The 24,884-nt window shown below is 41.4% G+C and overlaps 1 protein-coding gene across 6 annotated transcripts in view; it reads right to left on the bottom strand.

Annotated features, from left to right (window-relative positions):
- Positions 1–24,884, bottom strand: part of Patj (PATJ crumbs cell polarity complex component) — a 314,627-nt gene that overhangs the window by 257,440 nt on the left and 32,303 nt on the right. For all 6 annotated transcript variants that reach the window (XM_021159452.2, XM_029475856.1, XM_029475854.1 and 3 more), the window contains 5 exons: positions 23,315–23,406; positions 20,482–20,623; positions 15,203–15,343; positions 11,530–11,618; positions 8,870–8,926 (listed from right to left, as the gene is read on the bottom strand). In XM_021159452.2, coding sequence (XP_021015111.1) covers positions 8,870–8,926; positions 11,530–11,618; positions 15,203–15,343; positions 20,482–20,623; positions 23,315–23,406 — 521 coding nt within the window. The remainder of the gene's footprint in view (positions 1–8,869; positions 8,927–11,529; positions 11,619–15,202; positions 15,344–20,481; positions 20,624–23,314; positions 23,407–24,884) is intronic.

Below are 24,884 nucleotides of genomic sequence, written 5' to 3'. Positions count from 1 at the left end.
ACCAATCCAACAAATCAGTGCTTATTGCTCATAAGCACTGGGTTTGCTCATCTCTTCTAAAATTTTAGTTTTGAATATTGAGAAATATGTTAATATTATGTTAATATATATTGATATATAATATTGTTATATACAATTATACATTACATATAATTACATATCATGATATATATCATATTAATATACTATGTTAATATGTTGACACTTCTTTTCAACTTCTTCTCTGGGACACTGAGTTGCATTGGGAGGAAAGACACACACATACACAGAGAGACAGAAAGAGACAGGGAGAATGAGATGAGGGAGGGAGGGAGGAACAGAGACAGAGAATTCTGTTTCTAACACGAAACTTGCCCAAGTGACTCTTCATAGCTCTAGATACCTATGTCTAGGTTTTTCACTCCACAAAAATCACATACTGAAGAACTGGTAAGAGTCTCTGCATCCAGGTGAGGGGAGGGAAGGAAACTTGCTTTTTATACTATATCCTCTGTATATTTTGAGTTTTAAGTCTCATCTATACATTATCTACTGAGAATTTTGAAAGAAAAGAAAAAGAAGTGTGGTGACATGCATTTAATCCCCCAGGAGTCAAAGGCAGGAGGATCTCTGAATTTAAGATCTGCCTGGTCTACCAGGTGAGTTCTAGGGTTACATATTAAGACTCAATCTTTAAAACAAGAAAGAGGTGGGGAGGGAGGGAGAGAGAGAGGGAGAGAGAGAGGCTCCTACTGACTTAGTGATATAGTCACAGATCAGTGCAGAGAGGGGGTTCCTACTAACTTACTGCTATACCTACAGATCAGTGCATTTCTCAAGCCTCTGCAGAAGTTTCTTGCAGTGGGTAGCAACACAGACACTCAAGTGGTCACTGTGAAGAGGATAAGAAACTGTGGAATACCCAACCTTCAAAGGATGTACAAATCATATTTCTCCCACAAGGCCTGGGATCTTTGGGAAGACACAGCAGCAAGATTGAGAGCTGGTAGGTAGGGGATGGATAACTTTACAGAAACCACATTTTACAGATACAACAGGACAGTTACAATATGAATCTGTAGTAACTGTGATAGCATGCACATGATCTATATAAACTTAAGTCAGACGAAATCCCAGCAAGGTTGAGGGTTGAAGAAAGGTAAGCATGAAATCTCACCACTGAGTATTTAACATTTCCCAGCATTTAACAGCTGTTGGGAAAAGGAGAGGAAGTTTTCTTTAATGGTTTGACCCCTGATAGGTCAACTACAGGTCAGAGCAGGCCCCAAGAGCAGTGGCTGGGCAAACAGCTGCACTCAGTGAGAGGAGGGAGAAAAGGCAGCAGCAGCAAACTTGAATCTGTATGGGGAGGAGGTGTGGATCTAGGTAGAAATTTCATGGGTGGTTAGGATCAAAATGCACTCATTGCATGAAATTTTCCAAGAGTAAAATTTTTACTTTTAAGAAAGGAACAAGAGAATGGTACAGGCTTCAGATACAATAACCCACGATGTCTCTACTACTTCTTCCACTTACTAGTTATATAAGCCTTTAGAGGCTTAATAACACTTTGTCTTAAGCTGGTCTTGAACTCACTACATAGCTGAGGATGTCTTTGAACTGTTCCTGCCTCTACCTCCTATGTGTTGGAATTACAGGCATGCACTGCCACAGCCGGCTCATTGGCAACAGGAACTGAATCCACGGCTGTGTAAATGCTAGGCAAATGGCTGGCCAATAGAGTTACACCCTTACTCTTATTTTGTTTCATCAGGGTTTTATTTTATTTACTTTATTTTCTGGGATTGACCTAACTCAAAATTCTTTCTCTGTCTCCCAAATGAGGATATCATAGATGTGCTCCAGCTCAATCAGCTGTATATGAACTCAAGAAAGAAACTATGTCTATCAAATCCCCATATGGAGATGAGAAAAGCATGCTGCAACCCAAGAGAGAGTATTTTTAAAACAGAGAGCTGACCCAAGTGACAGAATGGGGATGCTACTGCAGCCCCTAAAGAGCCCAGATTATCCACCACCTTAAAATGAGTCTACTCATCAGAGAGGGAGGCGAGACTCATGTTCATGAGTTATATATTTAAACTCGAGAAATATATTTAAAAGGAACTAAAGTGAAATCTGTTGACCTGACCCATACAAGCTGCAGAGCAGAGCTTGCTCTGTTCTCGTACCCGAGGTATTACTAATGATCACTCACATTCCACTAGACAGCCAGCACAAAGTCGTCAGACGGGGCTAATATCTTTCCTTACAGAACTGTGCTCATCTTAATAGTAAACACTTGCCAAGAAAGCCATTGCTAAAAGTGCACATACCCCCAGATGCGGGAAACCTCGCTGGTGTCATGATTTACAGCTTCCTAGAAGTAGAGCTAGCTGCTAATGCTCAAGCCTCTGCAAAGAACATCTAGCTCACAGGGAAACCTTATCTATTACCACAAGTGACACTTTGCATCCTTAAGGTTGGCTATAGGGAGGACACCATCCAAAGAAAGCCACAGGCTGGCAGCACTTGCTTATAGTCTTGAAACCCCATCCTCCTGATGGAACTGTGGGTAGGGTAAAAGCTGGACTTCAGGTCACCACACCCTCCTTCAATCCTTCCATCGCTGAGTCCTGGTATCTTGGACAAAGTCCATGCCTACCACTCTGCATGTCTCACAAACCTCAGTTAACATTTCCCCATTGCTAAGTTTGACCCAGAAGGATGAAAAACCTTTTATTCCTCCCCCATGCTAGTCCTTTGCCATAGAGGGGGGGGGGGTTGCTAAGTTCCCAGCTGGCCACATTCTTCTTTTCAAGACCAAGTTCAGCCATTCCTTGTCTCCCTGTCTCCAAAGTGGCCTCTTCTAAATCAGCTTATGACATTGAGGAGAAAATAGAGATCACTAGAGAGAATAAAAAACAGGTGACAAGTAAAGAAGGAAGTCCAATGTTTCACAGCACTAGAGTAACTAAAGTATACAATATATTTTACACTCACAAACTATACACATTATACACTGTATCCTTATGCACCCCAGAAATAAAATTTGTATACATCAGTTGAAAAACAAATGCAACATGGAAGAGAAAAGAACTACTTTTTTGCTTCGTTTTTTCAAAGATTTAATTGTTGATTTTTAAAGTGGACATGAGGGTAACTTAAGTAGGAAGACAGCATAGAGCTATATTTGAAAATTAGTATTGTAAGAAAACAAAAAAGATAGCCACTTTTTCAAAGACAGGTGAATAAGATTACTTTAAAAAGCTGTACATATTATTTTCAATTCCCCTATCCATTGCTGCTTGTTCTGAGTCTTAGGATATAATTAAACTTTTTACACCTGAAAAATAAAAGTTTAACTAAACTATAAATGCCAGCATGGGAGCTGCAACTGGAAACTGACAGGTGACAGGCTCTGCGCTGCCTGGCATGTGCTTCTCGGGCTACACAATACCTACTTGGCAATTAGAGGTCTACTGAACCCTCATGGGCTGGTCTTTTCCCCTCATTTGATTATTTAACTGAGCATACAAAGTAATGGGTTTCATTATAGCACTGACTGACTTCCTTTTGTGGGTCTCCTATGTATCCAAGCTTCGCCTGGAACCTGAGGCAAACCTCTTGCCTCAGTCTCCCAGGGCTGCAACTCTCCCCAGCTTACCATGGTATTCATACATATGGCTCTATGCTGTCTTCCAACTTATGTTATCCTTCATATCCACTTTAAAAGTCAACAATTAAATCTTTGAAAGAATAAAAGATAAAACAAAACAAATAAAAACCACAAAGTAGTCTCGTCCAGTTCTGTTAACCCAATTTCTTCACTTAACAGTAGTTCTCTGGATCTACAAGACACTATCACATGATCTTGTGTCCCAGTTCAAGCCCAGATTCTGAGCTCCATGGGATCAGAGACGTATTCATTTGTCCCCACAAATGCTACCACAGTTATATGGCAGACAGTGGGAATTCTACTGTAGATATTTCAGGAATGAGTGATGCGTACCAAACTGCAGCCTGTCTGTGCTATTATCTAGCTATACAACTATCATTCAACTTATATGGCTTCCCATAACCTCAGCTGTGAAATGGGTTTTGATTGGCTAACATCTTTATATATTGTAGGGAGAAAAATGAAAATGCACTGATTTATGATTTAAATGTGCAATTATAAGTGAATATTTTGTTTTTATTTTGTTTTTGTTTTGTTTTTATTTCTGAGATAGAGTTTCTCTGTGTAACCCTGACTATACTGAAACTTGCTCTGTAGACCAGCATGGAACTAAGAGACTATATGCCTGTGTTTCCTTAGTACTGGGATTAAAGGTGTGCACCTCCTCTCCTAGTATGTAAGTGGATTTTTAAAAAGCTATGTTTGGGGCTGGAGTGAATGGCTTACTGGTTAGGAGAACCTGATGCTCTTTCACAGGACCCAAGTTCAGTTCTCAGGACACACATCAGGTGGCTCATGACCACCTATAACACCAGCTCCAAGAATCTAATCCCTCTTCTTGCTTCCACAGGCACTGAGTACATGTACACACACACACATACACACACAAAATCTTAAAAGTTATGCTGTTGACACACCTTTAATCCCAGGAGACAGGCATGCTGATCTCTGCGTTCAAGGTCAATCTACAGAGCAAGATCCAGGACAGCCAAGCTTAGGCAGTGAAGGAGTTGGAAAACAGAAAGCTGGTGATAATGTAATAGAACAAGGGGGTCATGTTCTAGTTCCTGCAAGCAGCAGAACTTGGCAGCTTTAGCTGGATCTGGCTCTAGAGTTAAGAATGGAAGGAATTACTGGGAAAATTAATGCTGGTTAGCTGGAGCTAAAAAATTAGCAATGATTAAGAAGAGACCAGCATCACTGAGGTGAAATCTTCTGGGAATTGTTTTCTGGGACACAAAGAAGCTGTGTTCCAGAGATAGCCAAGGTTGTACCTCGTGCTGCAGCTGGACTTGGTAATGTTTAAGAGTCACCCAGGTGGTACTGGTTTTGAAGGCATGAAGGTGTCAAGAAGAACAGCTGAGGCTTGGCACTGTGAGAGGTCATGGATGGCCATTGGAGAAGGTGTAGCCTCAGCTGTAGTTGATGGCCCAGGACAGAAAGGGTAATGCAAAGGATTTGAGGCTTGGCATCATGAAAAGAGCCTATGAGAGGCTATTGGTGAAGCCTAGTTGGAGTGGAAAACTCCAGTGTATTAGAGATGTCAGTACCATGAGATGATCACCAAGAACAGCAGCCATAGTGGAGTGGATCAACCTGAGCTTGATCACAGAGGGCAGAGCTGGAGAAGTGATGCCAGCCCTTAGGAGGAGTCCAAAAGATCAAGTGGAATCCCAGACACTGAAAAAAGAAGCTGTAACATTGAAATTGCTTGGAGATTCAAAGATGTTAAAGATGCCAGAGCCATGGGATACATGGTAAGGAAAGCTGCTAACAGGGAGTGGAACCAGCCCAGGAGAAAGCAGTTTGTTGCAGTCAACAAAGAGGGAAAAAGGAGTGGAGATTTGAAGACCACTTTGACATCAGCCATGGAGATGCAGAGTTTGGAGTTTGCCCAGCTGGTTTCCTGCCTTTTTTTTGGAGATTACAGTTAAGTGATTGGATGAATCTCAGAAGAGACCTTGAACTTTGGACTTTTAACATTGTTGAGTCTCCTATAGACTATGAGGACTTTGAAAGTTGGACTAAATTCATTTTGCATTATGCTATATTTAAGTATGACCCCCATAGACTCATGTGTCTAACTAACTAAACAAGTCTATGGGGGCCAGGGAGTGGAATGTGATGGTTTGTATATCCTTAGACCAGGGAGTGGCACCATTTGAAGGTGTGGCACCATTTGGAGGTGTGGCCTGGTTAGAATTGGTGTGTCACTGTGGGTGTGGGCTTAAGACCCTCAGCCTAGTTGCCTGGAAGTCAGTCTTCCACTAGCAGCCTTTGGATGAAGTCGTAGAACTCTCAGCTCTGCCTTTGCCATCCCTGCCTGGATGCTGCCATGCTCCCACCTTGATGATACTGGACTGAACCTCTGAATCTGTAAGCCAGCCCCAATTAAATGTTGCTTTTTATAAGAAAAAAAAAGTTATGCTGTTTAGATCATAAGCCAGTAACTTAAAGAGAAATATCCTATGGACCGTAATAACTTAAAAATCAGTATTAAAAAAATTGGAAGTGTTAGGTGGAAAACTTAGACATCTTTTTGCCTCATATATAATAAGCAAACAAATAGGCATACTGGCTACAAATACACAAAGACACACAGGGAACAGAGAAATATCAAGAGACTAGTGCAATTTGAGGGAAAACTTTTTTCTCTTTTCTTCCACTGAAAGGGGGCACTAATACAAAAACAGTATCAAGTAAATAATTAATGTTTTAAAAATAGAATATATGATGAGGAGCTTTTGAAAGATCATAGTCTAAAAAGTTCTGGGCCCATGAACCTGAGACAGAAAACCACCACTTATCACTGAGCTGTACTAATGAAGGCATATGCCAAATCTATTTACACTGCATCTCCACCACCACCAAGTCTTATTGTTCATATTACGTTGCAAGGAAAATTAGGCTGGTTATTTCATGTCCTAAATTGTCCCCTAACATGTCATCTTCTAAACCCAGAGCATGTGTGGATGAAATCTGAGTCACTCAGGGAGCACAAGCAGGAAAACAGAATTCCTCAGCAGCCTTAGCAACACGGCAGGAACTCACCACAGTGACACCTCAGAGGTATGGGGGTGAGGACTGTTAAATGTCCCCACCGTTACAAAGCCTTTCCTGTCTAAAGTTGCTAGCCATTATCTACTTGCCTTGCCTAATTAGGCTCAGGTCACGTTAAATGACTAACTTTTCTTGTTGTTCTTCCAGTAATATAACAATGTAAGGACCATTTTCTCGTTTGTTCTCATCTAGCACACATCGTATACCAGAGCACATGGCAGAGTGCATATCAGTATCTCACGAATGAACACTGAATGCATGGGCAGCATTTTAGAACATGGTTCTCAAGGCCTTTCCATCTTCTTATGTCATTGACTAGACACAACTCTACTGCACAGAGGCTGTGAGGGGAGGAAGGGAGAGGTGAGCTGGTGGCAGGGACCTAGGGAATGAGGGCATGATAATAGCATCTGCCTGCAGAAGCACATTCTTTAAAATATATACAGGGCGTGCTTTGTGTCCCTCTCTGCTTGTAAGGGACTATTAGGATACTGGCCTTATGCATTTTGTCATGGGAACACCAAAAGGCAAGCTGTGTGATGAACTGAGCCTGGTGTGAGGCATGCTTTAAAGCCAAAGGTTCTCTAAAGATCTACAGCTATATGACAAAGGAGGTTTAAACCTAACTAGAAAAACTGTGAATAGTAACTACTGCACTTAGATGAACTATTACATGTTTTACCCCAGCTCTGAATAAAATATCTCCCAACATCTTTAGATGGATTTATTAATCAAAAACTGCTCTCAGAAAAATGACACTGTAAATAATTAACAACTGGCTATAAAGAGCAATGTTAATTTTACATTGTGAATCTGAGGAGCACTTGGTCAGCCAGACATGGCCTCTATGAGGAATTGACTTAAAATGCAGCTAAGTTAGGAAGGAATGAAATATTCTCCACTATCGGCCTTAAGAATCCAACCCCATAAAACAATGACCAGCAAGACAGCTCAGCATATAAAGAAAGGGGCTTCCTTAGAGGCCTAAAGACAGGAGTTCAATCCTCAGTTCCCACAAGGTGGCAGGAGAGAACCAGATCTGGAAAGCTGTCCTCTAATCTCTGTACCATGATATAAGGCCTGATCATACATACACATACACATATACACACACACACACACACCTAAAACAACAGCACATATGGCAAACAATTGTAGAGGCAAAATACCATATATACAAAGGAAGAAACAGCAAAACTATCTGAATAGATATTTAGCTTAAGAAATCCACATGAGACAGGTAACTCAATCTTTCAAAGACTTACTTTTGTGTGTGTGTGTGTGTGTGTGGTGTATGCATGGGCACACGTGTGTACCCATGGAGGCCACAGGAAGGCGAAGGTCCTCTAGAGCTGAAGTTACAAACACCCAACCTGGATGTTGGGACTATAACTCAGGTGTTCCGGAACAGCAGCGCACGCTCTTACCCACTGGCCCCACTCTCCAGCCCCAGGAGAACTCATTTTAAACACTGCCTCTGAATGGAGCGTCTAAGGTGGGCTCAATGCTAGGGTCCATGGAGGAGTGCAGCAGTGTTTTGAAACTCTGGGAGAAAAAACATCCTTCCTTTTCTATTATTTATTGTGAAGGCCATTTAAAAGGTTCTCTATTTTAATAAGTGAGGTTCTGGTTGTCTAGGATAAAAACTACAAATTATTTTATAAGGAGAAGACAGAATCTGCCCAAATTACGTAACTGCATGTTCTCCACAGCAATAGTGATTACATTCAAATTGATTAAGTCAAGAACAACAAACTCAGAAGGCCAACCATGTTTTCTGTCCCTGAATATCCAGACATGATGTTTTTCAAAGCCTAAAGCCCATCTCTGTTCCACACTGCAGAAAACCTTTCCCTAAAGTCACCATACAACACCTGAGGAGCTGACTCACTCACCTGTCACCTTCATGGCTACTGTGCCAGAGTCAAACCTGCACTTTTGGCTCCTAGAAACAGCATAAGGATTCCACGTTCTTCCCAGCCTTATCTACACACTTGTAAATGTTGTTACTGAGAGCCTTGCTCACTTCTGGAACACGTGTATGATTCAGTTCTGAAGACTTTAGACCACGCCGCTCAGCTTCTTCAGCAAGAATGTGAAGAAAGCTCACCACAGCACTAAAGCAGAGCAGCACTTTCAGCCCAGGCCTACCTTCGAGTACTTCTGTAGCTCCTCATCATCTGCAATCTGAGTGTCCAAAGTGGCTACCTAGAATTATAAGAAGGTCATTTCCATATTTGTATGAGTGTAATTTCATTTGCTCCTTCATATTCTGAAATTTATCAGCAAACTCAGCACACCGATGAATAATCTGACAACCTCTACCCAGTATTTCTGAAATCCGTAAGTAGCACGTAGCAGCACATTTGCGTTTCTGTATTTGCTACACTACTCTCCTCATCCTACATCATCCACAAGTTAAACTGAATGTGATGTGTAACTGGTGTCTCGTTCTTCTACATGGGCTGTATTTCATTAACAGATAGAAGTCATCAGTGAAGTACTTTTCCTTGCATGGAATTTGTTTCCATGGATTGTCTACCAATAAGACTCAGGGTACAATTTAAACACCTCACACACAATCATCGTTTGGCATTGAGGGGTTGCTCAAGCTTTCATAAAGTTATACTAGGTATATGCACTGAAACCAGTTCTAACTCACTTAGGATACTAATACAAGAAAAATGCTTCATAAACATGTCTCAATATATTGTTTAGGAATGCTGATGTGAAACAAGTTTGTACCTGTTCAGTTATGTTGAAAAAATTTTCCCCAGATGTGTCTGAACCACAGTGAGAATATGGAATCCATAATCATGGACCAAACAGACATGATGGTCTGTCTAACTATACCAACTATGATCCCTCAAATTTTAATAAAAATTATATTCTTGTACTGCCAAGATAACTAAAGACAGGGCTGAAGAGATGACTCAGAAGTTAAAAGTATGTTTATTTTATTTTGTTTTGTTTTTTACAGAGGACCTGATTTTCCAGACCCCCATGGTAGCTCACAACCATCTGTAACTCTGGTTCAAAGGACTCTGACACTGTCTTCTGGCCTCGATGGGCACCAAGCACAGAAGTGGTTCATATATATACACACTCAGTCAGGGATTTACACAGAAAACAAAATAAGTATTGTTAAAAATAGCTCGGCAGGGAAACCTCTTGCTGCACAAGCCTAATGAGCTGAGTGTGATCTTTAAAACAAATGCAAAGTCTGAAGAAACTGGACTCCTGGAAGTTGTGCTCTGATCTCTACACGTACACCCATATTCACACACACAATCATAATATACAGTATTAAAACTTTTACTTCTGACAAACTAGGAGCATCGCCATTTTAAAATTTCAAGGTAAGGTCTTAACTCCTGTAAGTCAGTTATGGAGGAGATGGTGGCAGGCGGATCATGAGGAGTTCAAGGCTAGCCTCAGCTACAGAGTTTTAGGCTAACCTATACAAGACCCTGTCTCAAATCACTACCCTCTCCTCCACAAAAACAAACAAACAAACAGATCTGCAGTAGTCTAAAGGAAAGCACAATAGGGAACAGTGGGATGTGTGTGTTCATTCACTCACTTGCCTTTCCGAGCCTCTCCTTATATCCCTACAACTTTAAGGGAATCACTGTAAATATCCAACTTAAAGTCTCTCTCCCGTTTAGCCTCCACTTCACCATAAGGCACGAGAGTTCATGTCTGTAATTCCAAAACTGGAAGTGAAAGAAGATCACAAGTTCCAGGCCATCATTAGCTACACAGCAAGTTTGAGGGCAGCTCAGGCTACATGAGACCCAGTATCAAAAAAGCAAAAATAAAAAACCCCGTGATATACTGGTGAACCATGTATTCTCTGAACATATATATATATACCACTGAAGGTTGAGAACACATGAGTGTCTAGGTAACAGCCTAGTGACAGTCTTCTATGAACTGGAGACTCCGCAGCTACAAGAACTAACATACAGGCCCAGAATGAGCAAGAAACAACCATGTGTCTTAATTACCTAAAGCTTCTCTAATGACAGTGCCAGACATCCAAAATCAGAAATAAAGTGTCTGGCATTGATGACAACCCAATAATAATGATGATATACCCAAGGATATGTGTCACAGCTACATACCAAGACCTTGCCTCAAAAAAGAAAATATGAAAGACAGTAGATATTTATTGGCATGTTTGATGAACACCGATGAGATTTTTCTAACACAGTTTTCTGCTTTCAAGTGGATTCATTGGGGACGTGTAACCAATCCTTTACTGGCCGAATGTAATAACAGGTGAAAGGAAGCCTAACGGCCTGCTGGCAGAGTAACCTCATGCCTCACCTAAATTACTTCCTGTTCTTCTAAATACATTTGATAATCATTCTTTCATTTTTCTCATAAAACTGTAAGATTCTTTGTGAAACATAGGACTAATATCCGCAGCCCTTTCAGTGTACGATAAAACAAACAGATCATAAAAGCAATCATAAAGATGCCAGCCATTTTAAGCAGTTGATTCAGGTTATAAATTTACAGGCAAGCTCTCACCCTCCTAATGTACTTCTGCCTCTTGTTGACTTAAATGGCTTCAACATGAACTGAGTGTCTGATAATTGTAACTGAAGTTTGTGTACAGTCCTTAATTGTTCTTATAGCTTAAAACGCTTTAAACATTGATTGATTGCTCTAATCGGAAAGAAAGACAGGAAGAAAACAATAAAGGCAGTCTGTGTCTGCTTTGACTCTCATATTTTAGATTATAGTGTTAGGAGAATAGCATGAAATGAAACTTTCTATTAAAATATTTTTTTAAAACATACCATTACTTCATAATCTGGGCCCAGTAGGTTTTCCCATCTGGATTTCAGCTCATTTTCTGGAGAGCCTGGAACTTTTTCTGGATATACATCTATAAGAAAAAGAATGTCGAAGCTACTGTGAGCCAAACATACTCAATAAATTCTTTAATAATAGCTCTGCTTCGGTAGGTAAAGGGGAAATGAGGTAAGAGGAAAATGTATTCATTTCAATCTACCTAGGAATGTAAATCAAAGTGACTTAGGAGACCAATAGAAAATGTACAACCACCTGTGGTTAAACTGTAAAGGGGCTTTTGTTCAGGATGCTTTGAAGGGAAGAGGAAGTGATGAATTACAAGTGAAGTCTGAATATATAGTTTCTATGTAGACCTGGCTTAGTTTTATTTGTAGATCTTGCACAGATTTGATTTAAGTGCTAATCTTTTCAGAGCAGTGCCATTCCTCCTCTCCATGGGGACTGTAAATGTGTACTGAGCTATCACTGTAATCAACAAGACACAGGCAAACAGTACAGCCAGGCCCCCACATGCCAGGACAGACGGAGAGGCTGGCCAGCTAAAGCCTGAGGTTTATCAGATAGAAGCTTTGGTTTTACACCAGCCTTTTGTGACTGCTTAATTACTAGGATATTTGTATCTTTGCAGTGCTCCTGACTTAATGATGCCATGTTGTCCAGGTGAGATCATTTTAAAAGTTAAGACGGATTTGAAGTGCCAGGCCGCTTCTCCATATAAGCTCCCCAGACTCTCAGAGCAGCAAGCAGTCTGAAGAGTACCCGACAGAGAAAAGGCTAGGCACCAAAACTATCACTGCGCCTACATCCACACCAACAGCACAGGATGAAAAGGTCCCAGGTTGGTTTAAGTTTCTCGTTTCTGGACGTGTCTGAGAACACTCATCCAAGTGACATAACCATCTGCCTCCAGTCAAAGGTAACATACAGGCTCAGCCCTTTCAGCTTCAGCACGGCTCACTCTGGCTGCACAGCATGCTTAATTACATACTACCCATCATGAAGTTAAATAGGCTAACTTCAGAATCAGAGACTAAGACTAATGCACACTAAAGAACTTAAATTACTCCACTTACAAAAGAACACCCAGGAAATAACTATGTTTAACTGATATGCTAGATTACATCTGGGGGCAGCTAATCAAAGATCTTATTAAAACAAGTACCAAAAATCATTTGGGTGGCATGTGCTCCTTGTGAACATTTCCTTATGGAAGTATGAGTTCTTACCAGTTTCCTATTTTGTTTTTGATTTCTCAGTATTTGAGGTGAGGGAGCCTGGGGAGAGTGAGGGGTGATGTCCTACAAGCCGCAGCACACCTGTGGGTGTCAGAGGACAACTTCTGTGGGGCTGGTTTTCTTTCTCCTTCCACCTTCCAGGGCTTCTGGGAGTTAACCTTGGGTTTCAGGCTCACTGCAAGTAGCTTTATCCACTACACAATCTTTCCGGCCCCTTCACCAAAATCTTTAAAAGATTCAACAGTTTGCCTGTTTAGTTTCTCCCAGGTGTAGTTTCATATCTGCTTAATGACTCTGAACAAAATCTGCCACGTACTGAGAGAACTCTATGCTTACAAATACAGTAGTCAGAGGCAGAACGGCAGGAGGGTTACTGAAGTGAAGAAACACTGCCATCTCACCAATCCCCTTGAAGCTGGTTTTACCTTTCAGGCACACAATGAAAAGTTTTAAAGCACAGCCCAAAGGCCAGAGGAAGGAGGCTAATCTACTTCTAGCAACTCAAAAAACAAAACAAAACAAAACAAAACAAAACAGGCACAGAAGGTTATAACAAGACTGTGCTCACCATGCAGGTAAGACAGAAACTAACAGTGCAACAACCAGGAGAGGCGGGCGTACTTGCAAACTGAAATTATACACATGCGTGGAAAAAGGCAGTGAAGTTCATTTTAAAAACATGAGTACAGTTCTGTGTCCAAGTGATGGTGTACATGTTTAATCCTAGCATTTAGAAGGCAGCATCAGCAGGCAGATCTCTGAGATTGAAGCCAGCCTGGTCTGCACAGCAAGTTTCAGGGCTCCAGGGCTACACTGTGAGATCGCACTCGAGGGAGGTGGGGGTAAGCATGGCTACAGCATATGGGAAGATGAGAAGTGGAGACAGGAGTGCTGTGAGTTCTAGGCTATCCTGAGCTATATAGTAATGTCTATTCTCAAAAACAAACTATACAATGGCAACTGTAATGAGATAAAATACTTCTAAGACTATTTCTAACTTCAAGATGATTTGATTTTTCACCTAGTAATCCTTTGATATTTATCTGAGCTCAACTAAATTAAAAGAGTAACAGTTAATTGCACTCCAGTGGATCCGAAGGGGCAGGGGAGCTCCTAAACCTGATCTTTACTGAGCCGATAATACCCTTCTTCTGGCTACCATTCTTAACTTAACAAAAGGCAAAAGCCAGCTTCTTGGGAACACGAGTGTATTCAATATTTTAAGAAGTTTCTCTTAGCTGAGGACCTCTGTAGAAGGAACCAAGCTATAACTCTGATTGCCGGGAGTCCCATGACAACTGAAGTGTCAAAGTATAGTATCAAAGGTCAAGTTTGGAAACAATTCAAAAATAGATATAAAGCAGCCTAGCAGTCTGATGCAATTTATGAAAAATTCATGTTATTAACTTTCATGAAGAGGAAACACACAGAGAGATAGTCAGATGCTATAGATGATAGATTATATAGATGGATAGGTAAAATATTTAGATTTAAATACAATTTATATCTAAATAAGTAATCTAAGTAATACTTCTTAATCTAAGTAAGACTACACAGTGATTAAAATGCTATGTAGTGGTGATGGTTTGTATATCCTTGGACCAGGGAGTGGCACCATCTGGAGGTGTGGCCTTGTTGGAATAGGTGTGACCTGATTGGAATGGGTGTGTCACTGTGGGTGTGGGCATAAGATCCTCACCCTAGTTGCCTGGAAGTCAGTCTTCCACTAGCAGCCTTTGGATGAAGACATAGAACTCTCAGCTCCTCCTGCGCCATGCCTGCCGGGATACTGCCATGCTCCCACCTTGATGATAATGGACTGAACCTCTGAACCTGTAAGCCAGCCCCAATTAAATGTTGTTTTTTATAAGACTTGCCTTGGTCATGGTGTCTGTTCACAGCAGTAAAACCCTAACTAAGTCAGTAGTTATTGCATACTAATAAATATGTTTTTGAAACACAATTAAACAAAAATACATTTGATGTTCTACCAAATATCTTATAATCTTAACCTTATGTTAAGATTACATTCAAAATTCCCCAATTTATTTGAATTTGGGGGGTAGAGTATGAGGTTGGTGTTAATACTAGGAACTGAACCTAAGGTTGGTGGCAGTGCTAAGGATTGAACCTAGAGCCTCAGTCATACTCTACAATGATAGTACATCCCTAGAAAAACAGCCCATCTGAAATTGCTAATGTGTCTCTACAGCACGAGCACCCATCAGATCTAAACTGCTTTTATATGGGGCGTTGGCTGCTACCTGATTGTTAGAATATTTGTAACTTTACAAAGTTCTTGATGTAATGTTGCCTTTATTGCATAGGTCTGAGTCTGACTGCGTATGCCACACCATATTAACTACAGAGAAGAAATTGTTAATAAGGTTGAAGTACTCCAAAGTAAAGGCTTTGAGCCTACCTGGTTTTTCTAAGGCTTGTACAGTGTTGTTTTTTAGATTATCCAGTCTTTCTCCGATTTCCTCTGCTTCCACACTCAAATTAGTTTCTGGTTTTGGGGATGCTGTTCGTTCTGGTGGTTCTGGTGGTTCTGCAACAGTTTCTGAAATAAAAATTGTGACTTAAATCACTAGTCCTGTTGGGGGTGGGGCTGCATGCAAATGGACTGACTTCACTCCCATTCGTCCTGGCCAGGACCCGCTGCATGGGATGCCTTTACACTAAAGTGTTCCGAGAGGTAATTAATCACAAAGATAGCTTGACAGTAGTCAAAGAAAGAGGAAGTAGAGAAAATGAAAGTGAAAAGCAAGGTTGAACCATGACAAAACAGAGAGAGATGATTTACTATAGCTTTAGAAAGAAAAATAAATAAGAAAGCAACAACGGGAAGGCTGTATGTTCTTGCTGATGGACAGGGATTAAGCCACATATGCAAATAGGCGGGACCATCAAGCCCTTGTGAAAGCCACACAAGCAAGCTCAGAGACTGGGGGTGGGAGAACTCCTCTAGGTGCAGAGAGAGCCTCCCCCCACTCCACCCCCCACTTTTCCTCAGCTGAAGCAAGTGAATGAAATTCAGCAAAGTTGCCAGCAAACCACTAAGTGTCTCTTCAACAGAAGAAAGCCTGCACACGTGACACTTTACAGAGTTTGGTTGTGTGTGTGTGTTTTTTTTAATCCCATCATTTGAAAAGAATTTTTTAGATTTTAATGTATCATTTTTTAATGTGTACAAGTATTTTTGCTTTCATGCATGGATATACATCAAGTGTGGGACTTTTGACTTCAGAGGACATTAGAGTGTGTCAAATCCCTTAAAACTAGAGTTATGAATGGTCTCAAAGACCAAGCATCATGGGTGCTGCAAACTGAAGCTGGGTCCTCTGTAAAAGCTGCAAGAGTTTTAATCACTGAGCCATCTCTCCAGCTTTCTGTAAAAGGTATAGCCTGAGACAACCACCAGTCCAGTGCCAGAAAGGCTCAGGCAGGCAGACCATACCCAAGATGACCCCTGCCCAGTGCCACACTGCATGGGCAGGGAATAGCATTGCTGAGACAAGCCCAGACCCCGAGACACCCTGGGTGCCACTAAGAGGAGCATGTAAATGGTAGAGAAATGGAAGAGAAAGAGAAGCAGAAGGAGGTGAGTGCAAGGAGACAGAACCAGGAAATCAAGGGTAGTGAGGAAAAGTCTGATAAGAGTAGCCAGTGACGCCACCTAAGATCATGATGACATCCTTGCCTGTGCTACCACAGGCAACAGCAGGGGTCTGTTTCCAGGTGGATATCCCTGGTCTGGGCTGACACCCAGTGCCAATGTTGATGATTGAGGGCTGTGCAGGACTGGCTGATCCCTCACCTGGATATCATGGGAGAGCTGGCCTTAAGGGATGTGAGAACAGGTGAGCTGATCCCTCCCACCTCCCAGAAAGCACGGTAGAGCTGGGAGGAAGAGTTGTGGGTTAGCAGAGCATGAGAGCGGGGAGAGAGGGCCCTGGCACTCATCTCTTGTGCGGTGACACGGATGAAGAAAAGAGGCCCTCCTCCCCCTATCCCCCTTGCCCCTTACCGTTACCACCTGCAACAGGCAGGAGAGCTGGTTCTGCCCTTATCAGCTACAGCATTCAGGAGAGCAGACCCTGCCCCTTGCCAGGGCAACACAGGAGAGCTGACACTGGTGTTGGGCCAGTGACTCACTGCAATGAACATTTACAAGCAAAGAAGTATGGACAAAAGTGTAGACAGTGGGACATGCTGTGACACACCACAGCTTCCACAGTATGATTTTTTTTCCTTTTCAGGGAGACTGCAAGGGGGGAGGTCAGGAACGAGAGGACCAGGAAATGAGTGGGATTGGGGTACAGAATGTGAAATTCACAAAGAACCAATAAAAAGTTTTAAAAACAAAAAGTACAAGGCTCCAAGGAAACATCAAATTCAGGTTGTGGCATTTTAGTGTCAAAGATTAACCCTTAGGAAAAGAAGAAGCAAGCAACGGGCAGGGATCAGGGGCTCTTCTACATTCAGAAGCCAGAGACACCACACATGGGATACGTGGTTTAGGAAGGGCTTTATGGGAGGAGTCAAAAGGAATGGGAAAAGAAAATACAAACGACATTTTAGAGCAACTGGGAAACCTACGTGTGATGTGTGTGGGTGTGTCTGTCTGTCTGTCTGAGACCATGCACATACGATCTGTGTGTTGGTGTGCCTGCACACGGAGGCTGGGGAAGGATTTCTCGAGAAACCTGGACCTAGGCTGGCAGTCAAGAACCCCCAGCAATGTTCCTGCCTCCGTATCTCGCAGTGCTGGATTACAAGCACAAGCGCAGCCATGCTCAGTTTCTTGCATGGATTTGGGGCATATGCATCAGGTCTTCATGCTTGCCAACAAGCGTTCTTACCCTCTGACCCACAGAGTTATCTCCTTGGCACCACCAACTGGGAAATCTTAAATATGTACAAAGTATTCAATATTAGATATTTCTATTACATCTTGTCTTGGTTATAATAATATCATGATTTTCCTTGGCCGGAGAATGGCTCAGTGGTTAAGAGCACTGTCTGTTCTTCCAGAGGTCCTGAGTTCAATTCCCAGCAATCACATGGTTGCTCACAACCATCTGTAATGGGATCTGATGCCCTCTTCTGATGTGTCCAAAGATAGCGACAGTGGACTCATATACATTAAATAATTAAATATTTCACAAAAAAAGAAAGAAAACATCATTATCTTTGGGATTGCTAAACCACTCACTCTAAAATGATTCAAAAGAAACATGGGGAGCTGGCAACTGTCAGACATAAGTCACGGTGAGTGGGTGCTCTTTCTGCTCTGTTCCTTTCTCTATATGTGCACAATGTTTTAACAACAAAGAGCTCAAACATACAACCAATTAAACTCCTGAGACGGTAACATGAGCCTTTAAAACCACTCACAGAGTATTTTTTAGATCATTAATCATCTGACGCCATAAATAAATGCATACATAGCACTAGGATAAGAAACATCTATCATTAATTGAAGCATTATTTATTTATAATAACCAAGACAGGGACACAGCTTCAGTGAACACTTAGCATAAATACATAAATGAAATGCACATATACAAACAATAAATATTATTGATTCTTTAAAAGGAAGTCTAATAGGTTGCTAGGCATGGATGGTGTGGAGGATACCACGTGAAGTACAGTTCGCTCAGGGAGAAGGACATACACTGCATGTGTCTACCCTTCATCCTTTCTGCAGAGTCAAACTCAAAGAAACAGTTAAATGACCGCCCCCAAGAAAAAGAGACTGAAGTTAGTGACTTGAAGTTTCAAAGACAAAATAGGGAAGTTCTACAGATAGGCTAGTCAATAACGTACACACAGCACCCAAGAACACTCAACAATTGTGAAGGGTCATTTTTTGTTTTGTTTTCTTTGGTTTTATTTTGTTTTTCAAGACAAGATCTCTCTACACAACCCTGGTTATCCTGGAAGTCACTCTGTAGACCAGGCTGGCCTCAAACTCGAAAGATGTACCTGCCTCTGTCTCTCAGGGCTGGGATTAAAGGTATATGTCACCATGTCTAGCTTGGTTTCCTTTTGAAGACAGGGTCTCACTATGTAACCCTTCCTAGTCTAGAACTTGCTATGTAGACCATGCTTGCCTTGAACTCATAGTGACCCACCTGTCTCTTAATGCTAAGCTCAAAAGCATGGACCCCACACAGAGTGTGGGGTACTCTAGGCTGTCACCTTGATGGGATTTAGAACAACTAAGAAAGGAATCTCTAGCCAAGTGGTGGTGGCACATGCCTTTAATTCCAATACAGGGGAAGCAGAAACAGGCAGATCTCTGTGAGGTCCATAGAGAAAACCCTTTACCAAAAACAAAACAAAACAACAACAAAAGGAATCTCTGGTTATTCATCTAATGTGAGTAAACCCATTCCTTCCTTTCTAAAACTGTTTCTTGGTGTGTATTTGGTCACAGCAATGAAAAATAACTAATATAATATTTTTTTGAGATTTATTTACTTTATTTTATATGTATAAGTGATTTGACTGCATGTACACGGTGTGCCTGCCTGGTGCCTAGAGGTCAGAAAAGAACACTCTGATGCCTTGAGACTTAAATGTGTTTGTTTACTCTTTGAGACAGACAATGCCTCACTATTTTACCCTGACTGGTGTGGAACTTGCTATGTAGACCAGGATGGACTTGATTTGCCCAGAGATTTGCCGAGCTCCGAGCTCTGTCTCCTGAGTGTTCGGATTAAAGATATGCATCACCATGCCTGGTAAAAGTGGAGTTAATCATAGTTTCTTTTCTAATGCCGATTAGAGGGGCTGGAGAGATGGCTCAGTAGTTTAGCACACTGGCTGCTCTTCCAGAGGACCTGGGTTTCATTTCTACCTCTCACATGGCAACTTAAAACTGTCTGTAACCCCAGTTCCAAGAATCTGATGCCCTCCCTCTTCTGACCTCCAAAGGCACCTGGCATATATATGATGCACAGACAAACATGCAAACAAAAATACTCATACAAAGAAAATTTTAAAAAAAAATTTAATTATAAAATGCCAATCAGAGCTCCTGAGAAAGCAGAGGAACACGCACCATCAGAATGTACTAACAGAGCAGTGTGACTGTGTGCCATGAAGACCCAAATATTGTCCAGAAAGATGGCTCAGCTAGCAAAGGCACTGGCAGTCAAGAATGATGGCCTCAGTTCAATCTCCAGAAGCAATACGGAAAGGGAAAACTGTACCCCAAAAGATGTCCTCTGATATCCAAAAAAATTGTGTATTTTTCTGCAATGAAGATTTGTTATCTTATAACCTTACTGATAACAAACATTATCTCTAATAAAAGTGTTCCTGACAAAAATTTTTGTTTTATTTTCTCACCGTACTTCAAAGGCAAACCAAAAGACAACTAGGGTAAAACTTACCGTTAAAAGCAATCTGGGATCTGAACCGTAAGAAATGTCACAGTATAATCAAAACTGATTTCTCTCTCCATTTAGAGCTCTGGGCTTGCTCGGTCAGTGCTTGTTTCCTGTCATTTGGGTTGGTGTACTGCAAGCAGACTGGGGAAAGGCCTGTGCAAGGCAGACAGCTGACTCACCAATCCACTACTGAACTACACGAGATAAGCACAGTTTCCTACTCAAACTCAAGGCCAATCTCCAAATCCTGGCTGTTCCTCCAAACCCCCCTGAAGACAGGGACAATAGAATTAATTACCTCTGCTTGAAGAGTGCTCAACCGGAGAAGCAGATAAAGATGTTTTCCTTCGAACAAGGGTCAGGTGTACCACCTGCCCAGCATTCCGCAATACTTCAACAACATCCTGATTAGCAAAACCCTGAATATTCACACCATCCACCTGTGAGATCAAGAGATAGAGCAGAGTTGCAAGTAAATTACCACCATTTTTGCTTTGTTTTGGTTTTTGAAAGAGGGTCTCATTATATAGTGCAGAAACTCAGTAGATAGCGCGAGCTAGCCTCAGATTCAGTTTTTCTCCTGCCTCAGCCTCTTGGATTAGAAGTTGAGCTATCCATCATGCCCCCCCCCCACCTCTTTTCTCCCTCTTTTTTTAAAAAATTGGATATTTTCTTTAGTTACATTTCAAATGTTATCCCCTTTCCCTGTCTCCCACCCAACCACCCCCACCCTGGCCCCTGCTTCTATGAGTGTGTTCCTCCACCCACCCATCCACCCACTTCCACCTCCCTCCCTCAGTTCCCCTACACTGGGGCATCTATGGAACCTTCATAGGACCAAGGTCCTTTCCTCCCACTGATGCCCGACAAGGCCATCCTCTGCTACAAATGCAGCTGGAGCCATGTACTCCTTGGTTGATGCTTAGTCCCTGGGAGCTCTTGGGGGACTGGTTGGTTGATATTGTTGTTCTTCCTGTGAGGTTGCAATCCCCTTCAACTTCTTCAGTCCTTTCTCTAACTCCTCTATTGGGGACCCCACCCTCACTCCAACAGTTGGTTGACAGCATCCACTTCTGTATTTGTAAGGCTCTGGCAGGGCCTCTCAGGAGACAGCCATATCAAGATCCTTTCAGTATGCACTCCTTGGCATCCACAATAGTGTCTGGATTTGGTAACTGTATATGGGATGAATCCCCAGATGGGACAGTCTCTGGACGGCCTTTCCTTCAGTCTCTGCTTAACACTTTATCTCCATATTTGCTCCTGTGAGTATTTTGTTCTCCTTCTAAGAAGGACCAAAGCACCCACTTTAGTCTTCCTTCTTCTTGAGCTTCATGTGGTCTGTGAATTGTATCCTGGTTATTTGGAACTTTTGGGCTGATATCCACTTATCAGTGAGTGCGTACCATGTGTGTTCTTTTGCAATTGGGTTACCTTACACAGGATGATATTTTCTAGTTCTATCCATTTGCCTAAGAATTTCATGAATTCATTTTTAATAGCTGAGTAGTCCTCCATTGTGTAAATGTACCACATTTTCTGTATCCATTCCTCTGTTGAGGAACATCTGGGTTGCTTTCAGCTCCTGGCTTTTATAAATAAGGCTGCTATGAGCATAGTGGAGCATGTGTCCTTATTACATGTTGGAGCATCTTCTGGGTATAAGCCCAGGAGTGGTATAGCTGGTCTTCAGGTAGTACTATGTCCAATTTTCTGAGGAACCACCAGACTGATTTCCAGAGTGGTTGTACCAACTTGCAATCCCACCAGCTATGGAGGAGTGTTCTTCTTTCTTCACATGCTCGACAGCATCTACTGTCACCTGAGTTTTTGATCTTAGCCATTCTGACTACCAGCGTGCCTCTTGGCTACTCTAAGTTTTAATTTTGGCAGTGCTGAATAAAATGGGGTAACTAATTTTACTCCCCCAAATATTGCATATTAGACCAGAAAGTAGTCTGAATAAAAAAAAAAAACTAGCTTTGCTATCAAACTTACATGTAAATTAAAAAATAAAGTCTATTTTATAATCTTATATTCTTAAGTCACACATTTTAAGTATCAGCCTGACAGAGGCAAAGGGATTTAATTTAAAATGATAGTCAAAATTTTATAACTTTAAAAAGCTATAAAATCTGGTTAATTGTTATACATTACTCTCAAAATATAACAAAAATTAATTACTAATATTGAAGTATTATCCGTGTGTGGTATTATTCTGTGATATTTTCCACAGAAACACACTCTTCCCATCTTTGGGTCTTCTAGTGTTCTGAAAAAGGTACATGCAAGAAACCAGGCAGGCCAGACCACTGCTCTCCATTCCCTCCTAACTTCCCTCAAAGCATACACTGCTTCTTCTGGCCCCCATGCCCTACAAATCAACAGACATTTCCAAAAGCCGGGATTCCTTAGATGGACTCTGATCATCACCCAGTGCTGTGTCAGTGTGGACCACCTGTATAATGTGAACAGACAGCAAAGCACGGAGATATCTACTACTAAAAGGGTGGTTTTAACTAGCAAAAGGTTATATTCTCAAATACATTAAGTATTTCAATTTTTGGTGGACTCAAATTATTCTAAGTAAAAAAGCAGCAAGAAGAACTGGTAAATAGAGTCTTCACTGTATATAAAATGGGTAAATGCCCAGACTCTTAGAAGAGTGTTCCCCAGGGGACATAAGACATCCTTCACATACATTTCCATGCATACATTTATTGATTTAAGTAAGCATACAATTTTTCTATAAATATGTTTAGTGAAATATTTCTTGTTTGACTAGAAAAAAACATCATGTCAAAGCCTAAGTAAGTCAATATGATTTCACTGCACTAATAAAGTTGATTTTTTAAAACCTTTTGCGCTAGGCATGGTGGAATGAACCCTTAATCCCAGCACTTGAGAACCAGAGGCAGGTGGGTCTCTGAATTCAAGGACAGCTGTTCTATATACCGAATTCTAGATCAGCCAAGGCTATATAGTGAGACCCTGTCTCAAAATATATATATAAAAGCATAAATAATATTATAAAATTAAACTAAGTCATTCCATCCTCTTCTCTGGCATATGATAGATGACAAACAGTTATCTAACCTGTGACAAATGTCCAACAGAAAGCCACTACTTACAGCCACGATTTTATCATTCACTTGAATTTGGCCATTGTGGTAGGCAGCGCTGCCTGGAATTATACTTTTCACATAAATCCCGGAAGCTTCCCCTGAAGGTGCACAGACACACAGAAAAAGGAAGAAAGCTAAAATTAGGACCTGATTACAAAATTCTATCAAGAGGTTAATTAGCTAAGGAGGCTGACTAGAGACTTCATAAATACTATTTTGAACACACGCAGGGAAATTGATGGATTATTTCCAACTGTCACCATCACAAGTGACTTGAATTAAAAGTGAGTTGACTGATGACTACCCTTCTAGAAAAATAATCAGTAATGAAACCTTGAAGTCTGTGCGTCTCTCTAAGCTGGGACTCTGCAGGGCCAGATGAACCCTGGTCGATCTCTGCTCGCACTGCCGACTCAGCGGAAGCTTGCAGCATTTTTCACTAGCGTCATGACAAGACTCACACGGATTCTTGCCTATATTTAGCTCAGTGCTCATGTATGTCATCCAGATAAAAAGCAAAGCACATGTAGTCTTTCATAAAGCTAGAACTGGGGCAGGGAGATGGCCTGGCAGTGGAGTTCAATCACAGGAACACATATAAAGGTGGGACGAACCAACACCAAAACGTGGACCTCCAACCTCTACATGGGAGGTCTACAGGCACACATACCCCTGTACACGTAATATAATTTTAAGAAATAGAATGAGCTCAGCAACATTAAACAATCCTTACACTGTAAAATTAAATATTTAATCACAAATAGCTACAAAAATGACTACCATATAAAAAGTATATTCCCAAGAGAAAAAATCATAAGAAAAATTGAGCAATTAAAAAACTACATCTTAATGATTTTTATTAAGTTCCCACTGCCAGCATAACAACACACAACACATCCTGAATGACATCCCAGGTCTTCAATAACAGGAAAATATTTTTCTTTTTTTTTTTAAAGGATTTATTTATTATTATACATAAGTACACTGTAGCTGTCTTCAGACACCAGAAGAGGGCGTCAGATCTCACTACGGGTGGCCGTGAGCCACCATGTGGTTGCTGGGATTTGAACTCAAAGACTTTTGGAAGAGCAGTCAGTGCTCTTACCTGCTGAGCCATCTCGCCAGCCCAGGAAAATATTTTTCAATATCATCTTCCACATTATTTCCTCTACAAGGCCTGACACGGAGGCCGCCATTGCACCTGTCAAGTCCTTTCCTCACTCAGTCTCGCCTCGTGTCTTCCTAGCTAATCCTCTCCTTTCTTGTTACCAGCTCTAATGCTTCTTCATGAATTTTCCTGTCAACTTCAATCTTTCATCCGCCAAGCCAAGACAGTTGCTTGCTTCTCTACTAAAACTTGTACTTTCAGTTATCTTTAAGCAGTTAAAAGGTCCTTATACTTTAATTCCACTCTCTGAATAGACTTATTTGTGTGTTTTGGTTCCTAAGAAGGTTCCCCGAGTCACCAGAATGGCCTCAGACTTGTGAGCTCCAGTGAGCTGCTCCAGTGACACTACAGAAACTTGTGAGCTCCAGTGAGCTGCTCCAGTGACACTACAGAAGCTTGTGAGCTCCA

This window comes from Mus caroli, chromosome 4 (assembly GCF_900094665.2).
Source record: "Mus caroli chromosome 4, CAROLI_EIJ_v1.1, whole genome shotgun sequence".
Classification (NCBI taxonomy): Eukaryota; Metazoa; Chordata; class Mammalia; order Rodentia; family Muridae; genus Mus; species Mus caroli.
Note: the sequence above shows the minus strand (reverse complement) of the source record. Positions and strands in the feature narration are given on the sequence as shown.